Below are 19014 nucleotides of genomic sequence, written 5' to 3'. Positions count from 1 at the left end.
GCGGCGACGCCTCCATTAAAGGAGTCTTTCCTGCTCCTCTCTTGCGTAATTGCCGCCGACGCTCACATGCGGTTTGAGGGCTTGAGTTCACGCGTGTCGAAGGTAATTGCAGTTCTCTCAAGGTGCGCTGACGATGAGGGTCACGCGTGTCGGGCATCCGGTCGTGACCCACGCGTGCGTTTCCTACGGAGCGTTTGCGACGTAGATGTTGTGGAAGCGTGCGGTCGATGAACGTTCCCGGTTGCGGGGGCCTCGCCTCAGATAAGAAGACAAATCCACACAGTGCTTGCAGACGTTTATCTGTTAAAAGCTCATACACTGATTACAGTTGGTCAAACAAACACATTCACATTGGGGTTTTTTTTTTTTTTTTTGCTCCGTGTTCCGCGCACAGCAGCGCCAATCGACCTCCGATTCTGCAAGTCATCAGTGTGTTGTTGTGGTGAGGAGGACATAATGGACTTCATGGACATCAGTATCAAATAACCAAAACTGTTGAGGTTCAGCAATATGATATATAGAAAAGCGCCTTTTTTGGGGGGGGGGGGGATCTGTGTCTAAGTCTTCAAAGAAATAGAGAAAGAAAGAAAGAAAGCAAGAAGCTGAGTTCTGAGTGCTCGCCTGTGTTGAATGAGAGGGTTCACGAGGATCAAGGTGTTTTGAAAAGTACAGGTTTGAATTCTCGGGTTCTGTGATCTAATCCGGAGCGACCTGCGTCATTGGATCGGACCTCTCTGAACCGCTCACACGGCTGGGAGAGTGACAGAGAAAGGAGCGAAGTCGGATGGTTGAGAGCAGGTTGAAGGACGGCAGCTAAGAGAGTTCAGTGTTCAGGACTCATTTCATAGAAACACACACACAGAACATCCAGGAGTCACTCTGACTGTCTGAAGTGTTGTTTAAGCAGCAAACCCTTTGAAAGCAAGCCGGGGACACTTTGAGGAGGATTGTTGCCACACTTGTGCTCATCGTTCCCGCTTTAACTCTGCTATTCAAATTGAGTTGGCCTCAAGTTTTTCTCCAAATCAAATCTCTTTCAATTTGGTTGCACTTTGTTAAAATAAAAACACAAATCAATAGAATTGGTAGGATTCCGTAGAAGCAAGGCCACCGCTCCCCTTCCTCCTCCATCTGGACCGAGACGGCTGCTCTTAGCTGAGCGTTGAATAAAGAGACGCTGCTGACTAGCGACATTAATTAAAACCCTTAGATTGACATCAATAGACAAAGCTTTATGGGTGGAAATTTGGACATGTAGGTATCGAAATATCTTCACAAATGGATGAGTAGTATTTTGAAATGAAACCGTATTTAAAAACATTATTCGTCATTGATTTCTGTATTCCAGGCAGCGTGGTGAAAAGAGGGAACTACCAGCTAATTGGGACAGGAACCTTGTGAGTACTGGTCTTCTTGACACCCGTCAAATCTGTGTGTGAGAAGGCCAAAGGATAAATACGGTATATCACTGTAAACCAGACTGATGTCATCCAGCATGCACATTTGGACAGGGTGCTTTTTTTTTAAAAAGGTGTCAAAATGTCTTCCAAGCAATCAACCGAAACAACCGTTATTTTGAAAAATCTTTACCAGAATTGCAACCATTGTTTTACTTTTTGTCACCAGAAACATTTGGCTGTAAGTTCATACAGAGGTTCAAAAGCTTCCGATTCATAGGATACAACATAGAGACATTTATTTGTTTCAACACCCCCAAAACCGTGTGGTCCTTCCCTCCCGTCGGCCCCAGAAAGCAGCATTGTTCATCGATAACCGAAAAATGGAAAAAAATCAAAAAAGAAAGAAAAACAAATGTCAGATTAGCTCCTGTGGTGACCCTTAGCCCTCTGTCCTTCCCTTTGTCCTTCTGTCCGTTCATCCAAGTAATGCACAGGTGTGTGTGTGTGTGTGTGTGTGTGTGTGTGTGTGTGTGTGTGTGAGCGCACAGTGTGTGAAAATATAATTGTAACAAAAAGAAAAATAATCTGGATTGGTTTGAAACACTGGCCAAAGTGGAGTCAGCGTCCGTGTCGTCTTTTAACAATCTGCCCCCTCAAATCTGTAGATTCTCCCTCTCTCCCCTCGCCGCTTCAGCACACACACACACACACACACACACACACACACACACACACACACACACACACACACACACACACACACACACACATGCAAACACACGCACAGCCGGGGGAGTTTTTTTTTTTGTCGTAAATCCTCAGAGTGTTGTTGGTAACCACAGAGGGGTGTACTGTAATTCTTGGCTGGGTAGACAGGTTTTCAGGAGGCCAGAGAGAGAGAGGGGGGGCGGGGGCGGGGGGGCGATTGGTGCGGAGGCTCCTCTGTGCACTCTCATGGAGTCCGACTCACGGCTCGTGCGGCGTGACGTTCATGACGTTCATTCCTTTGCATCGAGCCCGAACCAAACATGTGACTTAATACAGAAGAAAAACTTAAAAAAAAAAGAAAAATAGTTACATCATTCCTGTGTTCTTCAACTTTGTACTTGGTCACTTTTTGAATTCCATATATTTATATCCATATATATTTATATATATATATTTATATATTCTTTTTACAATTAAAAACACCATGGAGTTGACAGACTATTTGGTTTCTTTTTGCCTAAGTAGAAGTGTTCCTCTTGTAAATAAATGCATGTAAATATTATTTTTTCCTCTCTTCTTCCAGACTGTCAGTTGGCGTGAAGGCGGCCACACAGAAGTGTTCGTATCCACACAGGATATCATCAGTAACATTTTCAGAATTTCCATGATATTACTTTTTTTTTTTTTCTTTTTCTTTTTTTTTTAATTCGGCATTTCCATTCCGTGTCTCACAAATGCAGGACGCCATCGTCTGTCAAACACCGTCAAACCCAAAGTGAAAGTCCTGAATCGTGTCCTTTCACTGGCCGCTCTGGCCCAGGTCTCTGTGTGATAGGCTGGGGCTGAGTAACTGGGTCTGCGTGGGTCCGTTACAGCTCAGCGCCCCGGCGCTTCCTCCGCTAAGGTTCAGGAAGCAAACAGTTTCTCTGGCCTCCGCCGGCGCGGCCGTCGATCCGCCGCTGCAGACGCCACCTTCTTCCTGCTTCCTGTGAGCCAGGGCCAACACCCTGAGCTGCTCCTGCGCCTCCTCCAGCAGCAGCGCCACCTCGTCCCGCTGCTGACCAATGACGGACGAGCAGGAGGCGAAACACACCGCCTTCTCTCTCCTCGCTTCCTTGCAGGGCGCGGCTCCGCAGGGGACCGACATCGCCACCGTCGTCGCCGGTGTGACGCCGGTTTGCATACAAGACACCTCGTTGTGACACTGGACGGAGGGGATGATGGGGATGGAGCAGGAGCGAAACGGAGGAGGCGGGAACTGGGCGTGGCGGCGTCCGGGCCTGCGCAGGCTGCGGGCGTTGGGGTTGGGATCGCTGTGCTCTGACGGGCCGGAACGCGCCTCCACGCGGCCGCTCCACGGCGACGACGCCTCCGTGGACGCGGGCGTTTGCATATGTAGGAAGGCATCTCGTCGGGGGTCGACACACTGGTTCTCCAGGTGCATTTCACACCTGGGGGGGGGGGGAGAAAGGAGCAAAGGTTATTCCAGGGAGAGCAACACTTCCTCCCTTCACCTAGAGAAGACATGACGGCTTCGAGTGCGATTTCAACCGGATCGCCTTTTTCAAACTCCCACGCCGAAAAAGCCCCAGAATACACAGAGGGACAGCTCTCCGCCCTTTGCCATCTCGCAGGCTAACCGAGTACGCCGAGAGGGAAGACGATGAGCCGTGACATCTTTCTTTCATCTCTTTGTCTCGGAGTCCGCTCACACGCATAAAAAAAAGGAAAAAAAAAAGATCCTCTACTCCCCTTATATAAGCGAAAGAGGTAACTGTGAGTTCACTTTTTATGTTATTGATTTAATGACTCAAAAGTATGTTGGAAATGAGTTGTTTAAAGTTTAAGGAGTTCGGCTTTGGTCAAGGACAAATGAGATAATGGGGCGTCGCTGCGTGGTAATTTCTTTTCTCTTTTAGCAGCTCCAGTTTTAGGTCAAGACCATTTGCTTTGTTTGAGAATCCCTTTTGAGTCCCGTTTGCTCAGAGATTGTATAACCGCACTGATTCCTGTCTCTTTTCTACATCTGTTTAAGTTTTTAATCTCGGCCTTTTCGGTCGTACCTTTACCTCCTCTGCCGCTTCCTCCCAAAGAGCGCGTTAGCATGTTTTACCCTGCGCTACACCCTAACCCGTCTGTGCAGCATGTTCATCGCCTTTATCAACCTCGTCCTCATTTCCTGCATCCTGCCAATTTATTCTGTCCGTCCCCGTTTGTCTCGGCTCGTTTGTTTTTGCCGTCCTTCTGCTCGACCCTCGTGGATTAAACCGTGCGCGTTCGATATCTCGCTTGTTCCACCGTTAATGTCTGTTTACGCGACACCAGCAGCGGGGTAACGGGGAGAAATCAGAGTTTACGAGTGTTTGCGTGCAGCTGTACGGTAATCCGAATCCCCTCCTTAACGCCACCATAAGTGAAACACTCAGTTCTTTCCTGACAGTGGGAATACAGCAGAACATCCAGCTGCAGAATCTGACATATTGAGACCCATAGAAGCTGATATTCTTCATTTTAGTTCTTAAGTTGAGCTGGACTTTGGTTTGAATCATTCTGGATGCAAAGATGCACCTTTAAGGGATGATTACAGTTAATAAAAAAAGGCAAAATGTAACATTAGAGACAGAATATAAGATCTCTTGTATGAAGTACAAGCCCATCCGCTCCCTGCGCCTCCAGACCTTTACCTCCAGCGACATAAGGGGGCGCACTGCTTCCTGCTTTGGCACTGAACGCTGCCACTGAGGAGCAAGAATTCAGCGCAACAAACCGGGACGCTGCTATCCCCTTATCCCCGTTTCCAACACTTCCAAGTTTTTTTTATTCAAATGAGATTTAGAAAATTGTGTTGATGTGGAAACGCAGTTCCTTTTTAGATGAGCTGAATTAACACATTCTCACTCCAATGCGTCAAATAAAGAGCTCGGTCGGTGTATTTTTAACGCTGGAAACGAATAAGCGCTCTCCTGGAAGTGAGCTTGTGTTTGTTTGACCCGTCCACCTCTCCTCCCACCCGCCCTGCCTGGACTATCTGGCTCTTTAAACTGAATGTATGCCTCTGAACCACTATTCTTGTCTTGACAGTGGTGGGTCCTGGTGGCCTTCATGATCAGGCTCATCTCGCTCCGTTCAGCTCACTGAATGGAGATATACTTGTTGCCGTGTGTTCTCTGCAACCTTACAGCCGAGTCTCTGTTCCCGTATCTGGGCCTTGAACCTGACTTCACGGAGCCCAGCCAGTAATCTCTTTCTCGCCTTTTTATAAGGCTGACCGCGGCCTTTTCGGCGCCGTCGGTGTCTGAATCCCGCAGGCGTTCCAGAGCAGAGCCTCGTTATCTTTGTGTAATAATTCATAATCCTCTGCAAAGGCTAGCCTTTTCCTGCCAAGTCAAAAATCAAACTCGGGAGTCCCTCTCCCTTGTAACACCGCATCACACGCTCTCCGTCGAGGCTCGCAGAAAATAGTGGCGGGAAAAAAAGGAAAAAATCACGCCGTCCTCCTTTTGTTTTCCGAACCTCACCAAAAAAAAAAAAAGCCCCACAGTGGAGATTTAAGCGAGGCCCACAGAGAGGATCCCGTGAGCGATAAGAGAGGATGATGCTAGGGTGCTAATTCCCAAGATAACATTCACAGACAAATCTCCTCTTTTGATGTGTTGAAACACAATCAAAATAAAAAAATCTATGAAACGGGAGTTCAAATATAGACCCCGGAGCGACGATGGAACAGCTAGAGGGGTATTACAGAGAGATTGTGTTGCAAGTGAGGTGAGATAAGTGACTGGGCTTTTATCTTTCACAGGAGCTCATGATATGCACAAGTGTTAACAGTCATTCTCATTAATCCAGATCATTTCCGACTATATCGCATCTGTTCGCTGCCGAAGTCAAAAGCAAAATCCTTTATGTAAACGTGATGCGGCGACCTTTTCAAACTGGGAAGCGTTCCAGATTCGTACATACATGTAGATGTGAACACGCCTACGCACAGAAGCTGTGACTTTTCTAACTGAAGGTTGCGGATGTAATACATCGCAAAACAAAAGCTGAGCGAGGGAGGGGGAAGAGAAAAAAAAAAAACCCGGCATGTTTGCTGCATAAAATCCTGCAAACGGTGGACAGAAATATAAAACTGTGTGCAGTATCTCCATCAGCCATTTTGGAGACAGCTTTATCTTAAAATAGAAGTAACAACACAGGACATTCTGTCTCCCTGTCAGCCATTTTGTTGAGATAACGCAAGGCTTCTCTAACAGGCATGGAATAGAACGGGCACCCTTTCTTTTAAAGCCTTCTCCAACTGTCATGTGCTATCTGCACACTCCTCTATCACATCCTTTTGCTGCCCCTGTTTCTTTCTTCTTTTACTCGATTTTTTTTTTTGAACGCTTTCCGTCTGTGTCAGAATGGATTCAAACCGGTTGTCTCTCTATTTTCGGTCTCCGTCTCCGCAGCTCTCCCTACGGTCTCTCCGAAAATTCATGGTCAAATGTCTCCATGGCAACTCAGACAACCGTACCGCGGGAGAGGGAGCCTGTCGTCCGTCCGTCCGTCCGCAGGTTTTTTTTCATTCTGTGCACACCGCTGCAATCCCGGTGAAGGGGCAAAAAAAATAAATATGTAAAGAAGGAGTCGAAGCGGAGCAGCTTTTGGGCCGCAAAAGGACGCTTTGGGCCAACCGGAGGACACTCGAGAGACATTTGACATCTGACCAGGAGATCGTTTGGGCCAACCAGAGGTAACCTCGGCTGACCAGAGGGCACGGTTGGATCAAACCAAGGACATCTGGGCAAACGTGAAAAGCCTAAAAAAATGCATAATAATTACATGCGGAAATGTTGCAAATGACGTGGTCGGACTTTCTATGACCGAAAAAGGCCGCTCGGGCTTTACCGGAGGGTCGCCTGAGCGGCGCCGGGTCAACACTTGTGTTGAGGAAATGCTGCACACTCAAGCAGCTCGAGTGTCCCTCTGTACATCTGGGAAACAATGGAGCGTGAAATATCCTGCTTAAATAAGGAAATAAAGAGTGATCGCAGCAAAAAAGGGCAACGGTCCCTCCCCGTGTGCATGTATGCCCACTGTATGTATGCTCTCTCTCTCTCTCTCTCTCTCTCTATTAGCATGCATGTAGGTCATGTGGAGCTTTATCCTGAGCCGGGACCGCTGGGACCTGAACGCCTGAAGTAAGGCTTGCCAGTCCAGGTGGGGTAAAGCACTGACTCATGACCCACCCCCCAAAAAAAAACCCCCACACGGGTCAAAGCACAGCTCCTTTCACACTCGACACCTTCCTCGCTAATCATTCGCACTGATCATTTGCATCCCCCCCCCCCCCCCCCCCCCCCCCCTAGCTGCTATACCGTATGCGCACATATTTATATTTAAAGCGCCAGGATTTCATTGTTGTCTACCTGCTAAGCCGTCGCATTAAAAAGCCGGAGATTCAGAATTCAGCGCAGGCTTGACGGGGTGTCAGCAAGGGAAAGAGAGAGAGAGAGAGAGAGAGAGAGAGAGAGAGAGAGAGAGAGAGAGAGAGAGAGAGGAGAACGTGGATGTGCAGCCCGTGTCCTTAAAAGCACAGGCATGAGGCGAAAAAAGCATTTCTTTTGAACTCGTGCCACCGTACTGCAGACCGCAACATAACGTGACCTTGTTTTTATCTTCGCTCAGCAGATTGGAAAACAAAGAGATTGGGGAGGCTAAAGGAGGTAAAAAGAAAGAAGAAGAAAAAAAAAACCATTACGGCCTTTTTTGGGGGGGGGGGGGGGGAATAAAATATCACAGAATTGGCTTTGAAATATCCACTCTTGAAATGAAATCCAAAGCTTTGTCCGTGGCAAGTCTGTATTTTTTCAGTCAGTGGCTTTCATTGAAATGACTCAGCACACGGAGGATACAGCGGAGCAGCAAAGTGGAGATAGAAAGAAAGAAAGTGAGGATGAAACCTTAAAATACTCCAAAAATCTCTCAGCTCAACACTTCTTCTCCCAACTTGTCAAATACCGAAGCTTCAGACTGTGGCGCTCCAGGTACCAATCTGGCGCCGTGTTTTTTTCAAAAACTTTGGTAAAATAAGTCAACGCTGACGTGGTTTCACACCTGACATGAACAGAGGTGTCCTGGGTGAAAGTCCGTGTTTGTCTCACAGAGAGACTTCTGTTAAACTGTGTCACTAATAGAGTCAATAACTGTCATCTAGGCCTTCAGTAGAATCTCCTCACCCTCCTAGCGCCTCCCTCTCCGATGAGTCCACTTCCTGAAGGTGTTGGTAGGCGTGGCCTGAAAACTTGGATCCTCCAATCGGATTCAGCTTTCCCCTGGGTATGGGCGGGGTCCTGCGTGGAGCTGACCAATGGGCCACCCGGGTTCTCTGATCCGGGCTGTGAGACAAGGAACCGCTTCTACGGAAAAAAAAGAATTCAATAAAGATTCAGGAGTTATTGTTGAACACACAAAATGTCCTTTTGCGGGGAAAAATGCGAGTGTAGTACCAGAGTCACCAAACAGGTTGAGGTCATTAAAATGACCTCTGGTTAGTTAATCAGTTGTGTGACAATAATTAGAAAGCGTGGCGTTATCCACATGTCCTCTTTGGTTTCATATAGTCTTATAAAAGAGAATGGGGGACAGTACATCTTCACTTGAAGTCATGGAGTGGTAAATGTCCTCTCCAGGCCCTCGCTCCTATTTAACTCTGCTGTTTTGAAGCAGAGATTTGCCTCTAAAATTGGGCTTCTTAGCCGTAACAACTGAAAGCAACTGAAAGCCCCGCTTACAGTCAGGCACTTAATAGTGCTGGCAGAGTTTTTGTATAAAAAGCATTTAAACGAGATATTCATGAAACACAGAATTAACCCCGGTCAGTTTCTTTCTGGCTATTTTGGTTCGTGGTTTCCCAACACACAATAGTGTCCCAAGTCTCTGCCTAAGCTGACGCGATTGCAAACAAATAAACTCTGCTCGCCCGCTGAGAAAGTCATTTGTGGGAAGAGGAACGGGCCACCAGCCAAGTAATCTCGTGATCAGCTCAGAGAGAGAGAGAGAGAGAGAGAGAGAGAGAGAGAGAGAGAGAGAGAGAGAAAAGCCTCGCAGGAGTTTTAGCCAGAAAAAAGGTGAGAGAAGCGGACTTTGTGGTTTGAGGGTTGTCTGAACGCATTTCCTCTCAACCGCCGCAGCGGATCCCCTCGGAAAAACAAAAGCTGATTCGACCTCAGCTGCTCCGTTAGAGTCGCTCAGCAGTTAGAGGTCAAAAACCCCACGAGTGTGTGAATGAGTGGCGATGAAGGAGAGAGAAGTCCAAAAAAAAAAAAAAAAAAAGCATCATGTGTGCATTTTACTCACCCCCCCCCCCACCCTCCCCCCTCCATGCAAAGGTTTCATGTTGAATCCTGTCTTTTAACTCTCAAATAGAAACAGTGAACACCGATGACGTTCTCACTGCGGGAGCTCTCGTCTCTTCGGCTTACCTCTGACAATATGTTTATTGCAACGGAAAATTCAGCCTTGGCAAAAAATACGTGAATTTTCCAGCTGTGTCAGAAGAGCGCGTCGGGAGCGCGTCGGGAGCGCGTCGCTTGCTGACGAACACGCCGGCGCCAAAACACCACGCCGCTGAGCAGCGCGAGAGGAAAGCTTACAGGGATTTACGCGCCTGCGTTGGCTCATAAATGTCCCCGTTTTTTTTTTTTTTTTTTTATCTCTGTCCCATCTCCTCATTGTTCACGAATGTTATAGATATGCTTATTAGCATGTTTATAGCTTTTAATTATAATGGCTATCGTTCTTGCCGTGAATCAGCAATTAACTTTGGCTCCGCTGTAATGTGGGTAATTCAATTTCTCTCTTCACTGCGTCCCCGCTGATTAGAGGAAAGGACACTGAAGTTGGTATTATTTGCCGTTTCCATGCAGTGAGCGGAGGGGGGGGGGGGGGGGGGGGGGGGGCTGCATCTCTGAGTGTGACGTTATGCCTGTATGCGACTGTGTGTGTGTGTGTGTGTGTGTGTGTGTGTGTGTGTGTGTGTGTGTGTGTGTGCGTCTCACCTCTGATGTTTGGCCGCTCCTCTGGAGCCGTCGGGCGGCGTGGTGGAGATGTTGCAGTGCGTGAAGCTGGACCCACAGACGTTCCCCTGGCGCGACTGGGCCGATCGTTTGCAGAACTGCGGAAACAAAAAGGAGAACAGTAGAGTTTGCTTTGCACTTCACATGTTTTGAGGACAACTTTGGCTGCATTACATCACGCTACACAACGTGTTCCCACTCAGGATCAAACTTCAGCAGGGTATATTGAGATTTCTTACATTTCTAGACTCCCGCCTCGCTCTTTCTCACACGCTGACGGCGCCGAGGAGGGTTCTGCCTACTGCCTTGATTCTGGAAGAGTCCGGTTACATCTATTTCTGCCTTCGTTTCCACCTTCCTCTACCTTTTTCATCTTCCTCTTTTTCAGGTATTGAGGTAAATTGAGCCGCGTGGAGAGGCTCCCTTTTGAAATCTTTGCATTCTACTGCAGCAGGGTCTGACATTCTGCCACTCGCAGTCCCGGTTCTGGTTCTCCTGTACCTCCCTTCCCTCCAGCGGGCCCAGCAATAAAAGGTAACCCGGGTCTACAGCAATGTTAGTTCTCCCAGCGGAGGGGGGGGGGGGGGGGACCGGCTGGGCAGCGAAGGCAAAAGCTCCGCTCCTGGCCGGAGGAAGGTACGCAGATGCACTGAGCTCAGCCTCCTCCTGCAGGAGATCTAAATACAGATCAAAGGCGGCAGAGAAAGTGGATCTGGGTCTGTCTGCCGGGGGGCCGGAGTCTGAGCTGAGAGAGTTTCTGGTGAACCTGAATGATTGTCTAAATTCGACAAATAACAGCCAATCTCCTCAGTGATGCTCTTGTTTACTTGCAGGTCATATCGAGGCATCAGTACTAAATTAAGACTATTTCATGACCAGTTAAAAAGCTCCCTGTGGTCACTTTACTTTTTGGACATTTTTACCTTTATTTGACAGAGGACAGTGTAGAATTTGAGGAGTGAAGAGAGATGCAGCAAATGGTCCCAAGGCTGGAATCAAACACTGTGGTTATACAACATGCTGGAGCTCCAAAGCACGCACTACTTTGTGACATCGCTTCGCTTTAAGGGAACACGAGCCCCAAAAAGTTTGGGAACAGTTGCTCTGCCTTCAGTGGATTTTGCGATAACGGCCTTCATGGCAACGTGTATATATATATATATATATATATATATATATATATATATATATATATATATATATATACACATATCATTTACAAATTGACGCGTCTCTGCGTCTTATCTCTTCTGTGAGTGAAATCATCAAATAAGGCGGAAATGGCAAGAAATGAATCATTAATAAGCTCCTTTCAAAGGCTGGATTCATCACAGCGGGGAACGTGGATCGGTAAATCTATGCACTTAAGTCGCTCTGTACTTTGTACAGCGGCATAAAGAAAGATCCGGATTACAAAAAGGAGAATGGAGATATGTGCAGAGATGGAGAATTAAGTGTCACAAAACCAGCCGATACGTTACCGTCGTTACGCAACACCAGTGCCTCCTTCCTTCAACATTCATTTGGCTCATAAAAACCAAAGTTTTTGTTGGCTCACATTCGTCTGTCCTCTCAAACAACACGTCGGCGAGTCGTGCCTTTGAGTCACTGTGGTGATCTCTGACAAGATTAATGTTTCATTTTGCTCAGAAATGCATTCTTTCTATAATACTGCTGTATATTGTTCTTTTTTATTGCTTTCCATCCCCCTTTTGAATCCCTCCCTCATCCGCAATGATCCTTCCCTCGTCCCCTCCCTCCCTCCTCGTTCCCTCTTTCCTTCTGGCAGCCGTCGTGACAGGATGTCTAAATCAGCGCTATACCGTGGCACGGTGCGAGTCCCAGCGTCTGCCTCTTAACTCTCTCTTCATGTCCGTCCCCGTCCCCCCCGTCCCCCCTCCTCCTCCTCCATCTCCGAAGAGACAAATATGCAATAAAAAAAAAAACCCAAACAGTTCTTTTGTTCTGCACTTCACAATACGGTTGACAAAGCAGACTCACTCAGTTACACGGCAGAAAAAGATCTGCTGAACACGGGGCGACACAAGAAAGTGTTTCAGGTTTTAAACTTTAAAAGCTTTTAAAGATGTGAGGAGCGCGGCGGCGCCCGTTTCATTTCTTATCTGCTACACAACCCTATCGGTGGTTCGCATCTATCTCGGCGGAGACCGGCTTCTCTCTCGCCGTCGTCTGGAAAGACTCTTCCGTGACATGAGGTGGGAAGAGACACCTTGTTACACAAAGTCTTCTTCTTTTTTTTTTTTTTTTAGACGATGTTCTTAGTTTGATGTCTGAGTAACATGGTTGTCACTGACGCAATCCCTCTGCAGGACACCAGCCTCATTAGCATGACAGTCGCTCCCTCGGTTATGTGACCATCCAGGCGTTCGAAGGCCGATTTGTACTTATAAAACTGTGACACACTTTCTCTCTTAACTCAAATTTACAGCGTCTATATATATATATATCTATATATATATATATATATATATATATATATATATATATATATATATATATATATAGATAGACTACCAGCTGCACCAAGGCAGAAGTGTCGATGATTAGAAGGCAGGTTCGTTAGGAGGAGCGCCGTAGCTCAAGTGTTCAAACGGCGCTCGTCTTGTTTCAAGGTGGAACCGCTCCGTGTTGTGCCGACTTTAACTTTGAGTTGATTTTTCGGGGGTGTAGCAGTTTTCAAATAAAAGAATTGACACGTTATCTTTGGGGAATGACACAGAGAGCTGCTTTATAATGATACAGGTTGAACTCACGGAGGTGTCTCTACAGCTGACATAATCCTTGTCATATTTTGTAAATACATAAAAGGGACTGACGCCGACTGGCTGGGAGTTATTTGTTGTTGGGTATCTTGGTCAGAATAGCATCGGGTGGACTAATAGCTGTCATTATTAGACGTTCAGCGCAACTGATGTGAGAAAATACGCTTTGGGAGGCCGAGGGGTTGGACGAGTCAAACAAACATTCACCAAGGAGACCGCTGTTCGTGTCCCTCGTGAAACCAAATCAACGTATCAGTTTTGTAGTATATATATATATATATATATATATATATATATATATATATATATACACTGTACATAATGTACTTAACGTACCCTGTTTACGTGACAAACAGACTTATTTGAACCCAAACGACAATCTTTTCCTAAGCCTGACCAAGTCTTGTTGCCTGATTAAACCTAAAAACTAAGCAAACCTACATCAGAACTTTATTTTGAAAAGATCCCGTATCCATTGTACATTCCCTGTAAACACTGAAGTTTATTTTGAAAAAGACACTGTATCCATTGTACATTCCCTACAAACACTGAAGTTTATTTTGAAAGGATCCTGTATCCATTGTACATTCCCGCTAAACACTGAAGTTTATTTTGAAAAGATCCTGTATCCATTGTACATTCCCTGCAAACACTGAAGTTTATTTTGAAAAGATCCTGTATCCATTGTACATTCCCTGCAAACACTGAAGTTTATTTTGAAAGGATCCTGTATCCATTGTACATTCCCTGCAAACACTGAAGTTTATTTTGAAAAGATCCTGTATCCATTGAACATTCCCTGTAAACACTGAAGTTTATTTTGAAAGAGAGACTGTATCCACTGTACATTCCCTGTAAACACTGAAGTTTATTTTGAAAAGATCCTGTATCCATTGTACATTCCCTGCAAACACTGAAGTTTATTTTGAAAAGATCCTGTATCCATTGTACATTCCCTGTAAACACTGAAGTTTATTTTGAAAAGCTCCTGTGCATTTAGCAAGTGGAAACTGACATGCAGTTCCTGACGCGTCTACTTTTAGTTTTCCAATTTAGCTTTCCACTTCCAACTTTTGGGAACCCGAACCACCTTTTCGCAGCGCATTGGTTGACATTGTTAGTTTAAAAAAAAAAAAAATAGAAATACACAGTAAAAGTCTAATCCAACACCACCCTGTTGAATCTGTCTCTGATCTCCGCTCTCTCTCTCTCTGCTTTTCTGACACCGTGCTCCGACGCTTCCAGCCAAAAGTTGCTCTTTTTCTCTGTCTGTGATAAAACAGTTTCAAGTGGGACATTATGCATGCGACCCAAGAAAGCGGGCTGTTAATTCTTCAAACAGAGAAGCTCGCGTGTTAATTTATTCACGTTTAAGAAGAAATAACTGGAAGAACAAATCGCCCCTGTTCATCCTAACTGAAGTTCACCGACTTATCAATGCTTTGTTTTACAGTTAAAGGCAGAAACACTATTGTGTTTAACTTATATACACATCTCTGCCTACCAGCTAAAAGAGGAACGAGTGCCTCCGATCTGTTAACGGAGGCGCTGCGTGGCTCAGCGTCCCTCTTGTTTCGGTTTAAAAATAGATCTAGGCTTAACTGCTCAAGGGGGGAAAAAAAACAACAACCCGGAAACCGTGTGCATGTGTCATACAGCAATACTGACTGTTTATAGAGGTCATCAATATAAATGTAATGTTTTCTCACATCGCTGCAGGCAAAGACACTCTGCTCTCTGGCTCCATAAACACACACACACACACACACACACACACACACACACACACACACACACAGATACAAAAGTCATTACTTTGACAGCGACTTCAAGCTGAATCTCGACATTTGCGGTTCAGAGGGGAGCGCGTAATGACGTTTATTAATATATATATATATATATACATATATATATATATATATATATATATATATACACGTCTGTGTACTGTAATGGATGTTTTAATCTCTGAGATCGGGACCGTACGCCTCTGGTACTGAGGTTCTTCTTGACAGATAATCCGGAAGGAACCAGGAGATGATTTTTTTATGATTTGTGCAGAGATGCTGCACATCAATAACAGCTTTATATAAACACAGACACATATACAGCTATGCACAAACACACTGCGGCCTCAGATTAGCAGGATCAGGCTCAGGATAGTCTTGTTCACGATAGAGACGGAGCCGTTTCAATTATGCGGCGACGACAGTCAAACTCAGTGGGGTACCTGTGGAATACACGATAAGGTGGTAAAACCTGATTGCTGCTCCTCAGTTCCCCGCTTAATCAAATACCTCCGACAAAAAGGGCCCTGCGGCGCTAATCAAGAGGAGCTCATTCTGTACAACAGGCCACTAACAGGGTAGTTCTGCAGTCCTAGTCGTGAGCTGCCCGGTTATGTGCGATGTTTATCTACATGTGGATGCGCTCAGGTGCAACAGAACTATATAAATATAAATGAAGGTATCAAATCCCTAACGTGTTGCTGCGTGTGACACACTGAACTTAACCCTGTGCTCGTTGCTCTGCGTTCAGACATTCGGGTAATTGATTGCCTGCAGACAGAAATCAATGTGACTTTTTTTTGGGGCACGTCGGCACAAAAGAAAAATGACAAAATACAAAAAAACAACTAATTTGCATGCAAGTTCCCCAAAGGCTTAATAAAAAAAAAAAAAAAAGCAACATTTAAACGTTAAATATCAGCAGCTGTACATTCTGTCGTCGGTTAACAATAACCAGTAATTCATTCAGTCAGTGCTAATAGAGCAATTAGCAAAATAAGAGCCAAAGGACTACTTTTAGCATCAGCTATGTTGCTCCTTCCACTTGTATTTAACCCTAGGCACTGCTGTGCAGATGTGGCTGCATCACCCTGTATCCCATGTATGTCCTTTCACGTGCAATAAAGATGCCTTTCATGCTTTTTTGCATGCGATTTGATGCAGATCTCTATTTACTGCAATGCAAACACACACGGAAATAACTGCTGGCTTAGAAAACAGGTGACAAAGAATGGTCTGCTGCTTTTTTTTTTTTTTCCAATCTGGGAATTTGGACAAGAATGACTTTACGCAAATCAGGAAAGAGTGTTTTTGGTGAAAGCTGATGTGTCAGACGTTGGTCAGCCTGCGGCGTCTCCTCTCCGGGACGCAGCAGTGCTGCCGCAGAGCCGCTGTGAATGAATGCAGATATTTCAGACTCACACGGTGCGATCGGCCAAACTGTTGACACCTGTGCAGGTCTACACCGGCTGGGAACACTTGTGCAATCAGAAGAATCAACAGGGACACTTTTGAATCAACTGTAGCTGAATATTTATTAATTAACGTGTGTAAATAATCTTTAAAAAAAGAGGGAGCTGAAGCCAGAACAAATATGTAAATAGTGATCTCAGTTACATGGACATTAATCTATTAAGGGTAAAGGAGGCTTGAAAGGAGGCAGACTCTAGCTGGACACATTGACACCCATTATAAAGTCTCTGAATCTCCAAAAGAAGCACAAAACCTAAACCGTGATTTCTTCAGGAAGTGTGAAATAGATATTGCAAAGCTGAAGTAAAGTGATGAAGTGCAGCGAACCCATTTTTCAAGTTGTGCCGGAGCTCCGAGCTGAAAGAAGAGCAGCGGGTTTGATCATTCTAATGAGACACGTAGAAACATGTATTACTAAAAAAAATATCTAATTGACATTTAGTCAATTAAGGTCGAATAATAATGAGCAAGAAGAGCGTTGGTGTAATTGGCTGCACATTAAACAGACGTCCTTCTTATCAATAACTGATCCGGTTTCATATGTGTCCATTTGATAAATATACATGAAGCCATTTGCATGCACTTGAAGAGCTCTTATTTATTCTCAATTACTGGGACATTTAGGTTGAAACTGCAACGTAATATGATTAACTTCTAATAAGATCTGGATCCGTGCGGAAGGTCGGATCGCCGGCGTTCCCTTGAAGCCGGTTTTCTTCGTCCTCGGCGGGGGCGGCTGAGCCTTTGAGGCTAACAGGAGGTGGCACACCTGACACACCGTCGTCACAAATTTTACAGATTACTTTCCAGCTTCGGGTTTAGCTCTGTCTCCAAGCTGCTTCTTATCTCAACCCTTTTTGTGGACTGAAACTCTAGATCCCCCAGGCGAGAACGCCCCTTGTGTTTTTAAAGTCTCTGGGTTGTAGATGGAAGTGGACAGGGCCTGTGCAGCCCTGCTCCTTTCCACAATTTAACTTCCTTGACCTGTTGGTTCAAGTTAGGCGTTGAAACACTTCATGCAGTAAGTTGTCACCTTGTTGCACCGGTGATACACCTGAGGCATTAGTCTATATGGGAAGATATATGATGATTATCATTACAATAAAAGACTCACAACTAGAGACCATCTTGCGATGGGATTACACCAACTATGACTCAAAATTTGTCTGATCCCTCTATTTTTAAGTTTGACATTTTGGGAACTAGGCTCACTGTAAGATAGGAAAACCGTCAACCCAGTGGCCAGGATCGAATGTTAGTTTTTGCCAATCATGGATACGTTAAATCTCGACATTTTAGAAACCACACATATTAACTTTTTGCGAAACTGCATTCTGAATAACTTTCACATTTAGGCGACAAAACTAGGTTTAGTAAAAGATCATGTTTTGGGTTAAAATAACTTCTTTAGACCCGAACCACTAGTCTACTGGGTGAAGGTCCTGTGTTTGACCCATCCGTGCACCGAAAACCGCAGATTTATGCAGACTTTGATTAAACTTTGATGTCAAATGCGAAACCTGTGAGAAATCTGTTCCCTCAAAATGTAACCGACAGCAGCTTTGTTGTACGGGGAACGGTAAATACGAGGCTATCGCCAGTTAGCTTAGCATAGCATATCGTTTCCCAAAATAGTGAACTATTGCTTCAAGTACTGGTGAACCACTATGTTAAGATCAGAGATATCCTTCGTGGTTTTAAGGGAACTAGTGTTGGCTGCTAGGAGATAGGAAGGGAACCGTGGTTTTTTTCGGTGTCACCTTCACTTCTTCCCTCTGACTTTCCGCCACACGATAATAAAGTCCGATGTATCGCTTTAAGATGTTTCGTCAAATAACCGATGTCTGAAATGCAGACCGAGCGTAGTGTTTTTCTTTCATGCTGACGGGACAAAACGAGGCCAAGGACTGACTTAGTCAACTGTGTCGTGAACCGCCAGCGTGAATCGTAATTATCTCGACTTCATGCAAGCCGAGTCTCGCATACAGGATAAACATGTGCTTCTCCCACGCAGTGATTCATCCACCTTGTGCATGTTAATGTGCGTATGATGGATTGAGAGTGTGTACAGTACTCGGGCTTTGCTTCATTGTACATTTAAATCGTGCCCTTGGAGGAAACATACTATTCATCCAACAAAGCCTGACGTGAGGCTTTGAACCTGTGTAAATTGCATAAGTAACTATCTGCATATGATAGAGATGTTAAAAAAAACAAAACGGTTACAGCTAATTCATGCACACAGTGGCGCACAAATGCACACAAACACTCCCCCTCCAAGGTAATGGAAGACGTGGATTTGACTGGCACTCAAATTAATGTGATGTTTTCCATGCCGCTACTCCCGAAAGAAAACGCACATCTGGGAGAGATGCGATGACAAAGAGCGCCGGGGAAGATGATGAATGACATCGCCGGCCCGGCACCGAGCTCCCAAACCGCTGAGCGATCGCTCACTCAAAGACCTGTGAGCCTGATGCAAGTGGCCAGGTGGAGACGGGAACACCACCTATTTCATGAAGCAGCTAAAAACGTACTGGGGGGGGTGGTGATAAACTCAACGGCAGATCCTGGTGCTGTGAGGTGGAACCTGTGCTGTATAGGTCTTGGATTTGGGTTCATTTTGAATTTTCAAGCAACAAAGCCTTCTAAATGTGCGGCATCTCGTGGTATTAGATGTCTAAGAAGATTACTTCAGGGGCCCAAGTCCAGCTCTTATGCTGTCCTCCAAATGGGAACGCCCTGACTTACACACAGTAATACATTCTCCAAGCGTATTTACATGGATGTGCAGTCCTTCACT

General features: G+C 45.5%; 1 protein-coding gene across 2 annotated transcripts in view; it reads right to left on the bottom strand.

The window, feature by feature from the left end:
- Positions 1–212: 212 nt before the first annotated feature.
- Positions 213–19014, bottom strand: part of LOC137888608 (pro-neuregulin-3, membrane-bound isoform) — a 210368-nt gene continuing 191566 nt past the window's right edge. Inside the window, exons 7-9 of one of the 2 annotated variants that reach the window (XM_068732023.1) lie at positions 10151–10266; positions 8330–8509; positions 213–3559 (exon numbers count right to left, since the gene is read on the bottom strand). In XM_068732023.1, the coding sequence (XP_068588124.1) occupies positions 2908–3559; positions 8330–8509; positions 10151–10266 (948 nt within the window). In that variant the 3' untranslated portion in view covers positions 213–2907. The remainder of the gene's footprint in view (positions 3560–8329; positions 8510–10150; positions 10267–19014) is intronic. The other variant, XM_068732024.1, reaches the window with a different exon arrangement.

Source organism: Cebidichthys violaceus, unplaced genomic scaffold (assembly GCF_023349555.1).
Source record: "Cebidichthys violaceus isolate CVI_PGR_0920_01 unplaced genomic scaffold, fCebVio1.0.p SCAF_56, whole genome shotgun sequence".
NCBI classification, from domain to species: Eukaryota; Metazoa; Chordata; class Actinopteri; order Perciformes; family Stichaeidae; genus Cebidichthys; species Cebidichthys violaceus.
The sequence above is the reverse complement of the archived record's forward strand: the minus strand, read 5'-3'. Positions and strand labels throughout refer to the sequence as shown.